General features: G+C 61.6%; 1 protein-coding gene across 1 annotated transcript; it reads right to left on the reverse strand.

Annotated features, from left to right (window-relative positions):
* Positions 1-515: 515 nt before the first annotated feature.
* PRPF31 (pre-mRNA processing factor 31) lies at positions 516-7,845 on the reverse strand (the record flags this gene model as incomplete). Its single annotated transcript, XM_078885444.1, has 6 exons — positions 7,681-7,845; positions 6,907-7,064; positions 5,928-6,017; positions 2,863-2,990; positions 2,179-2,251; positions 516-698 (listed from the first exon to the last, which is right to left on the reverse strand). Coding segments are annotated over exons 1-6 (753 nt in total), but the record flags the coding sequence as incomplete, so codon positions are not given.
* Between the last annotated feature and the right edge of the window lie 978 nt (positions 7,846-8,823).

Raw genomic sequence — 8,823 nt, forward strand, 5'->3', positions numbered from 1 at the left:
GCATCAGTAGAAGCGTCATCATCATCTGAGTGAGTGACTGGGTGACTGACTGGGTGAGTGAGTGACTGAGGTGAGTGACTGGGTGAGTGGCTGGGTGAGTGACTGAGTGAGTGGCTGGGTGAGTGGCTGGGTGAGTGACTGGGTGAGTGACTGTGTGAGTGACAGTGTGGGTGACTGGGTGAGTGACTGGGTGAGTGACTGTGTGAGTGGGTGAGTGACTGAGTGAGTGACTGGGTGACTGAGTGGGTGAGTGACTGGGTGACTGAGTGGATGAGTGACTGGGTGAGTGAGTGGCTGGGTGAGTGGCTGGGTGTCTGGGTGAGTAACTGGGTGAGTGAGTGGGTGACTGGGTGAGTGTCTGGGTGAGTGGCTGGGTGAGTGACTGGGTGAGTGAGTGGGTTGGTGGGTGAGTGGCTGGGTGAGTGAGTTGGTGACTGGGTGAGTGACTGGGTGAGCGAGCGGGTGACTGGGTGAGCGAGCGACTGAGTGACTGGGTGAGTGACTGAGTGAGTGACTGGGTGAGTGACTGAGTGAGCGAGCGACTGAGTGACTGGGTGAGTGGTTGTTACCTGCATGGACTTGGAGATGCGAGCCTTGGTCACCTCGTTGGCTTGCGCTGCGCGAATGCGGCCTGCGCCGGACTTGCCGATCTGGCCAAGGCTGAAGCCGAGATCCTCCTGGTAGGCGTCCTCCTCAATCTACAACCGGGACACCACCAGACAGAAGCTGTGGTCCACTGCCAGTCTACTGTATAGACTCAGCCAGAAGCTGTGGTCAACTGCCAGTGTCCTGTGCAGACTCAGACAGAAGCTGTGGTCCACTGCCAGTCTCCTGTGTAGACTCAGACAGAAGCTGTGGTCCACTGCCAGTCTCCTGTGCAGACTCAGACAGAAGCTGTGGTCCACTGCCAGTCCCCTGTATAGACTCAAACAGAAGCTGTGGTCCACTGCCAGTCTACTGTGCAGACTCAGACAGAAGCTGTGGTCAACTGCCAGTGTCCTGTGCAGACTCAGACAGAAGCTGTGGTCCACTGCCAGTCTCCTGTGTAGACTCAGACAGAAGCTGTGGTCCACTGCCAGTCTCCTGTGCAGACTCAGACAGAAGCTGTGGTCCACTGCCAGTCCCCTGTATAGACTCAAACAGAAGCTGTGGTCCACTGCCAGTCTACTGTGCAGACTCAGACAGAAGCTGTGGTCCACTGCCAGTGTCTTGTACAGACTCAGACAGAAGCTGTGGTCCACTACCAGTCTCCTGTACAGGCTCAGACAGAAGCTGTGGGTGGGCCACTGCCAGTGTCTTGTGCAGACTCAGACAGAAGCTGTGGTCCACTACCAGTGTCCTGTATCGACTGAGACAGAAGCTGTGGTCCACTGCCAGTATCCTGTATAGACTCAGACAGAAGCTGTGGTCCACTGCCAGTGTCCTGTGCAGACTCAGACAGAAGATAATGTACATTCCCTGTCTGCTGTAGACTCAGCCAGAAGCTGTGGACCACTGCCAGTGTCCTGTATAGACTGAGACAGAAGCTGTGGTCCACTGCCTGTTTCCTGTACAGCCTCAGACAGAAGCTGTGGTCCTTGTTTGTGTCATGAGCAGGTTAGCGCCACGCTGCGCTACGAACCCGGCGACCTGAGTTTGATTCCCGCTCACGGCCAACATCAGTGACGATTATCTGAACTGGTCCTGGGCCTCCCCTAGGTCGACTCAGCCTCAAATGAGTACCTGGTGTATCGGTGGTGTAGTGGACATCGTCACTGGGGAGACAAAGGCGGTCGGGCGTGGTGCTGGCCACCCACCCCCTCGTGTGCTGTGCCGGCCTTCATAGGTGCTTGCTAACAGCACTTGCCCCTACAGTCTGTTACAGGCTACACGGGGGATCTTTGTCTTGTGTCTGTGTGTGTAGTGACAGAAATGGTCTAAGGAGTGAGATAGAAGTTGTCTGAGAGAGTGAGACAGAAGCTGTCTTTGGCAGACAGAAGTTGTCTTTAAAATGATACAGAAGCTGTACGAGTGAGTGAGACAGAAGTTGTCTCTGAAGACAGACAGAAGCCGTCTTCAAAGCGAGACACAAGTTGTACTTGGAGACAGACAGAAGCCGTCTTCAAAGTGAGACAGAAGCTGTCTTCAAAGTGAGACAGAAGTTGCATGAGGGGGTGAGACAGAGGCCGTGGTTTTCACCTCTCCGAAGGTCATGCGGTTGGCCTGCTTGCGCAGGTCGGTGAGTCCAAGACGCTCCTTCATCTTGCGGTACCTGGGGAGGTGGCGGGGGGGGGGGCGGGGCGAGGGGGGGGGGGCGGGGGGGGGGCGGGGGGGGGGCGGGGCGAGGGGGGGGGGCGGGGGGGAGGCGGGGCGAGGGGGGGGGCGGGGGGGGGCGGGGCGAGGGGAGGTGGCGGGGGGGGGGGGGGCGGGGCGAGGGGGGGGGGGGCGGGGCGAGGGGGGGGGGGCGGGGGGGGAGGCGGGGCGAGGGGGGGGGGCGGGGGGGGGGCGGGGCGAGGGGGGGGCGAGGGGGGGGGCGGGGGGGGGCGAGAGATGAGGGGTGAGTGTGGGTCTCTTCTCTCTCCCTCTGCCCCCCCCCCCTCCGTCTCCATGGTTACCGGCACGCCCCCCTCTCCACCATCTCCATGGTTACCTGCACACCCCCCCCCCCTCTCCCAATCTCCATGGTTACTGATGCCCCAACCCCCTCTGTCTCCGTGGTTACCCCCTCACCCACCCCCTCGGTCTCCGTGGCAACCCCATCTCCTCATCTCAACGGTTACCCTTCCCCTCACCTCCCCTCCTCTCGTCTCCGTGGTAACCCCATCCCCCCCCCCCTGGTCTCCATGGTTACCCCCCCCCCATCCCCGCGGTCTCCATGGTTACCGGCGCCCGCCGCGTTTCTTGCGCAGGGCGTCCAATGGAGCCGGCAGCGGCTTCACCGGCTTCACCGGAGGAGGTTCCTGCCACTTGTCAAATCGCTTCTCCACCTCCTCCTTTAAGTCGAAGCCGACCTAAAGGAGGCACGCACAGAGTGGGTGGGTGAGTGGGTGGGTGAGTGAGTGGGTGAGGGGGTGAGTGGGTGAGGGGGTGAGTGAGTGGGTGGGTGGGTGGGTGGGTGAGTGAGTGGGTGGGTGAGTGGGTGGGTGAGTGGGTGGGTGGGTGGGTGAGTGGGTGGGTGAGTGGGTGGGTGAGTGGGTGGGTGAGTGGGTGAGTGGGTGGGTGAGTGGGTGGGTGGGTGAGTGGGTGAGTGAGTGGGTGGGTGAGTGAGTGGGTGGGTGAGTGGGTGGGTGAGTGGGTGGGTGGGTGAGTGGGTGGGTGAGTGGGTGGGTGGGTGAGTGGGTGGGTGAGTGGGTGGGTGGGTGAGTGAGTGGGTGAGTGAGTAGGTGGGTGGGTGAGTGGGTGGGTGGGTGGGTGAGTGGGTGGGTGGGTGGGTGAGTGGGTGGGTGGGTGGGTGAGTGAGTGGGTGAGTGAGTGGGTGGGTGGGTGGGTGAGTGGGTGGGTGGGTGGGTGAGTGGGTGGGTGGGTGGGTGAGTGGGTGGGTGGGTGAGTGGGTGGGTGGGTGGGTGAGTGGGTGAGTGAGTGGGTGGGTGAGTGAGTGGGTGGGTGAGTGGGTGGGTGAGTGGGTGGGTGGGTGAGTGGGTGGGTGGGTGGGTGGGTGAGTGGGTGGGTGGGTGGGTGGGTGAGTGGGTGGGTGGGTGAGTGGGTGGGTGGGTGGTGGGTGGGTGGGTGGGTGGGTGGGTGGGTGAGTGGGTGAGTGAGTGGGTGGGTGAGTGAGTGGGTGGGTGAGTGGGTGGGTGAGTGAGTGGGTGGGTGAGTGGGTGGGTGGGTGGGTGAGTGGGTGGGTGAGTGAGTGGGTGAGTGAGTAGGTGGGTGGGTGGGTGAGTGGAGTGGGTGGGTGAGTGAGTGGGTGAGTGAGTGGGTGGGTGGGTGGGTGAGTGGGTGGGTGGGTGGGTGAGTGGGTGGGTGGGTGAGTGAGTGGGTGGGTGGGTGGGTGGGTGAGTGGGTGGGTGGGTGAGTGGGTGGGTGGGTGGGTGGGTGAGTGGGTGAGTGAGTGGGTGGGTGAGTGAGTGGGTGGGTGAGTGAGTGGGTGGGTGGGTGAGTGGGTGGGTGAGTGGGTGGGTGGGTGAGTGGGTGGGTGGGTGAGTGGGTGAGTGAGTAGGTGGGTGGGTGAGTGGGTGGGTGGGTGGGTGAGTGAGTGGGTGGGTGGGTGGGTGAGTGGGTGGGTGGGTGGGTGAGTGAGTGGGTGGGTGAGTGAGTGGGTGGGTGGGTGAGTGGGTGGGTGGGTGGGTGAGTGGGTGGGTGGGTGAGTGGGTGGGTGGGTGAGTGGGTGGGTGAGTGGGTGGGTGGGTGGGTGGGTGAGTGGGTGGGTGGGTGAGTGGGTGAGTGAGTGGGTGGGGTGGGTGGGTGAGTGGGTGAGTGGGTGAGTGGGTGAGTGAGTGGGTGGGTGGGTGAGTGGAGTGAGTGGGTGAGTGAGTGGGTGGGTGGGTGAGTGAGTGGGTGAGTGGGTGAGTGGGTGGGTGACTGTGTGAGTCACTGAGTGAGTAGGTGAGTGAGTGAGTGAGTGGGTGAGTGAGTGGGTGAGTGGGTGGGTGGGTGGGTGAGTGGGTGAGTGGGTGGGTGAGTGAGTGGGTGAGTGAGTGGGGTGGGTGGGTGAGTGGAGTGAGTGGGTGAGTGGGTGAGTGGGTGAGTGGGTGAGTGAGTGGGTGGGTGGGTGAGTGGGTGGGTGGGTGAGTGAGTGGGGTGAGTGAGTAGGTGGGTGAGTGAGTGGGTGGGTGGGTGGGTGAGTGGGTGAGTGGGTGGGTGAGTGAGTGGGTGAGTGAGTGGAGTGAGTGGGTGAGTGGGTGAGTGGGTGAGTGGAGTGAGTGGGTGAGTGGGTGAGTGGGTGGGTGAGTGGGTGAGTGAGTGGGTGGGTGAGTGGGTGGGTGAGTGGGTGGGTGAGTGGGTGGGTGAGTGGGTGAGTGGGTGGGTGAGTGGGTGAGTGACTGTGTGAGTCACTGAGTGAGTAGGTGAGTGAGTGAGTGGGTGAGTGAGTGGGTGAGTGAGTGGGTGGGTGAGTGAGTGGGTGAGTGGGTGGGTGAGTGAGTGGGTGAGTGGGTGAGTGAGTGAGTGGGTGAGTGAGTGGGTGAGTGGGTGGGTGGGTGAGTGGGTGGGTGAGTGGGTGGGTGAGTGGAGTGAGTGAGTGAGTGGATGAGTGGGTGAGTGGGTGAGTGAGTGGGTGGGTGGGTGAGTGGAGTGGGTGAGTGGAGTGAGTGGGTGAGTGGGTGAGTGGAGTGAGTGGGTGAGTGGGTGAGTGGGTGGGTGAGTGGGTGAGTGAGTGGGTGGGTGGGTGGGTGAGTGAGTGGGTGGGTGGGTGGGTGAGTGGGTGGGTGAGTGAGTGGGTGGGTGGGTGAGTGGGTGGGTGAGTGGGTGAGTGACTGTGTGAGTCACTGAGTGAGTAGGTGAGTGAGTGGGTGAGTGAGTGGGTGAGTGGGTGAGTGGGTGAGTAGGTGAGTGAGCGAGTGAGTGGGTGAGTGGGTGGGTGGTGAGTGGGTGGGTGGGTGAGTGGGTGGGTGAGTCACTGGGTGGGTGAGTGAGTGGGTGGGTGGGTGAGTGGGTGAGTGACTGGGTGAGTAGGTGAGTGAGTGAGTAGGTGAGTGAGGTGGGTGAGTGGTGGAAGACTCACTGGGTGAGTAGGTGGGTGAGTGGTGGGTGAGTGGGTGGGTGACTAGGTGGGTGACTCACTGGGTGAGTGAGTGGGTGAGTGAGTGAGTGGGTGAGTGGGTGAGTGAGTAGGTGAGTGAGTGAGTGGGTGAGTGACTGAGTGAGTGGGTGACTAGGTGGGTGACTCACTGGGTGAGTGACTGAGTGAGTGGGTGACTAGGTGGGTGACTCACTGGGTGAGTGACTGAGTGAGTGGGTGACTGTGTGAGTCACTGGGTGAGTGGTGAGTGACTAGGTGGGTGACTCACCTTGCCGTCTGTGCTCTCGTGGAAGCTGTCTACTCGTGCCGCTAGGGAGCACTTGGCCGCCACCAGACGGGCAGCTCTCTTGCGCAGATCCTGGCACCACCACCACCACCACCACAACATTAACCACCACCATGTGAACCACCACCACCACATTAACCACCACCACCACCACCACATTAACCACCACCACCACCACATTAACCACCACCACCACATTAACCACCACCACCACATTAACCACCACGTTAACCATCACGACATGAACGCCCGCTCACCCAGCCACCCACTCACCCACTCACCCACCCACTCACCCACTCACCCACCCACTCCTCACCGGTGGGAGGCCTTGCACGATGTCGCTGTGGTAGATGAACCCGGTGTGTGGGAGGATGGCCACTCACCCACTCCACTCACTCACCCACCCACCCACCCACCTCACCCACCCACCCACCTCACCCACCCACCCACCTCACCCACCCACCCACCTCACCCACCCACCCACCTCACCCACCCACCCACCTCACCCACCCACCCACCTCACCCACCCACCCACCTCACCCACCCACCCACCTCACCCACCCACCCACCCACTCACCCACTCACCCACCCACCCACCCACCCACTCACCCACCCACCCACTCACCCACCCACTCACCCACCCACTCACTCACCCACCCACTCACCTACCCACCCACTCACCTACCCACCCACTCACCCACCCACTCACCCACCCACCCACTCACCCACCCACTCACCCACCCACTCACTCACCCACCCACCCACCCACCCACCCACTCACTCACCCACCCACTCACCTACCCACCCACTCACCTACCCACCCACTCACCCACCCACTCACCCACCCACTCACCCACCCACGCCACTCACCCACCCACTCACCCACCCACTCACCCACCCACTCACCCACCCACTCACCCACTCACCCACTCACCCACCCACCCACCCACCCACTCCTCACCGGTGGGAGGCCTTGCACGATGTCGCTGTGGTAGATGAACCCGGTGTGCGGCAGAATGGCCACGGTGCTGAAGCCGGACAGAGACTTGCGCTGAGCTCCCAGCAGCATCACGTTGCACGCCGGCATCTTAGAGAGCGCCGTGAGGCCTCCTGCCACGCCTGGAGATCACACAGAGACACACACACAGAGAGACACACACAGAGACACACACACAGAGACACAGAGAGACAGAGAGAGAGACAGAGACACACACACACAGAGACACAGAGACACACAGACAGAGACACAGAGAGATACAGACATAGACAGAGAGACACACAGAGACACAGAGAGAGACACAGAGAGAGACAGAAAAACACACACACAGAGACACAAACTGGGTGAGTGACTGTGTGAGTGACTGGGTGAGTGGCTGGATGAGTGTCTGGGCGCGTGACTGGGTGAGTGACCGGGTGAGTGACCGGGTGAGTGTCTGAGTGAGTGAGTGGGTGAGTGACTGGGTGAATGAGTGAGTGACTGAGTGAGTGACTGGGTGAGTGTCTGAGTGCGTGACTAAGTGAGTGGCTGAGTGTCTGAGTGCGTGACTAAGTGAGTGGCTGAGTGTCTGGGTGAGTGACTGGCTGACTGGGTGAGTAACTGGGTGAGTGTCTGGGGTGAGTGACTGTGTGAGTGACTGGGCGAGTGTCTGGGCGAGTGACTGAGCGAGTGACTGTGTGAGTGACCTGAGCGAGTGTCTGAGCGAGTGACTGGCTGAGTGACTGTGTGACTAGTCACCCATGATCTTGGCGGCTGACGAGGCACCCACGATGATGCTGACGTTGGGAGCGATGAAGGACATCCTCGACTGGACGTACTCCAACACTCGTGAGCGCGCGGCGTGGAGAGACAGGGCCATGTCACACGCCTCGGTGAGGCGGGACAGCTCCTCACCACTCAGCTGTTGCCTGCACACGCACGGTGAGTGGTGAGAGGGTGAGTGGTGAGAGGGTGAGTGGGTGGGTGAGAGGGTGAGTGAGAGGGTGGGGTGAGAGGGTGAGTGGGTGGGTGAGTGGGTGGGTGAGTGGGTGGGTGAGTGGGTGGGTGAGTGGGTGGGTGAGTGAGAGGGTGAGTGAGAGGGTGAATGGGTGGGTGAGTGGGAGGGTGAGTGAGAAGGTGAACGAGTGGTTGAGTGAGAGGGTGAGTCACTGGGTGAGTCACTGGGTGAGTGACTGGGTGAGTGAGTGGGTGAGTGAGTGGGTGAGTGAGCGCGCGGCGTGGAGAGACAGGGCCATGTCACACGCCTCGGTGAGGCGGGACAGCTCCTCACCACTCAGCTGTTGCCTGCACATGCACGGTGAGTGGTGAGAGGGTGAGTGGTGAGAGGGTGAGTGGGTGGGTGAGAGGGTGAGTGAGAGGGTGGGTGAGAGGGTGAGTGGGTGGGTGAGTGAGTGGGTGGGTGAGCGGGGTGGGTGAGTGGGTGGGTGAGTGAGAGGGTGAGTGAGAGGGTGAATGAGTGGGAGGGTGAGTGAGTGTGTGAGTCACTGGGTGAGTGAGTGGCTGAGTGACTGGGTAAGTGACTAGGTGAGTGACTGAGTGAGTGACTGTGTGAGTGAGAAGGTGAACGAGTGGGTGAGTGAGAGGGTGAGTCACTGGGTGAGTCACTGGGTGAGTGACTGGGTGAGTGAGTGGGTGAGTGAGTGGGTGAGTGAGCGAGCGGCGTGGAGCGAGAGGGGCCATGTCACACGCCTCGGTGAGGCGGGACAGCTCCTCACCACTCAGCTGTTGCCTGCACACGCACGGTGAGTGGTGAGCGGGTGAGTGGTGAGAGGGTGGGTGGTGAGAGGGTGAGTGAGTGAGTGAGAAGGTGAGTGGGGTGGGTGGGTGAGAGGGTGAGTGGGTGGGTGAGTGGGAGGGTGGGTGAGTGGGAGGGGTGAGTGA

The sequence above is a fragment of the Lampetra fluviatilis genome, unplaced genomic scaffold (genome assembly GCF_964198595.1).
Source record: "Lampetra fluviatilis unplaced genomic scaffold, kcLamFluv1.1 SCAFFOLD_1432, whole genome shotgun sequence".
Taxonomy (NCBI): Eukaryota; Metazoa; Chordata; class Hyperoartia; order Petromyzontiformes; family Petromyzontidae; genus Lampetra; species Lampetra fluviatilis.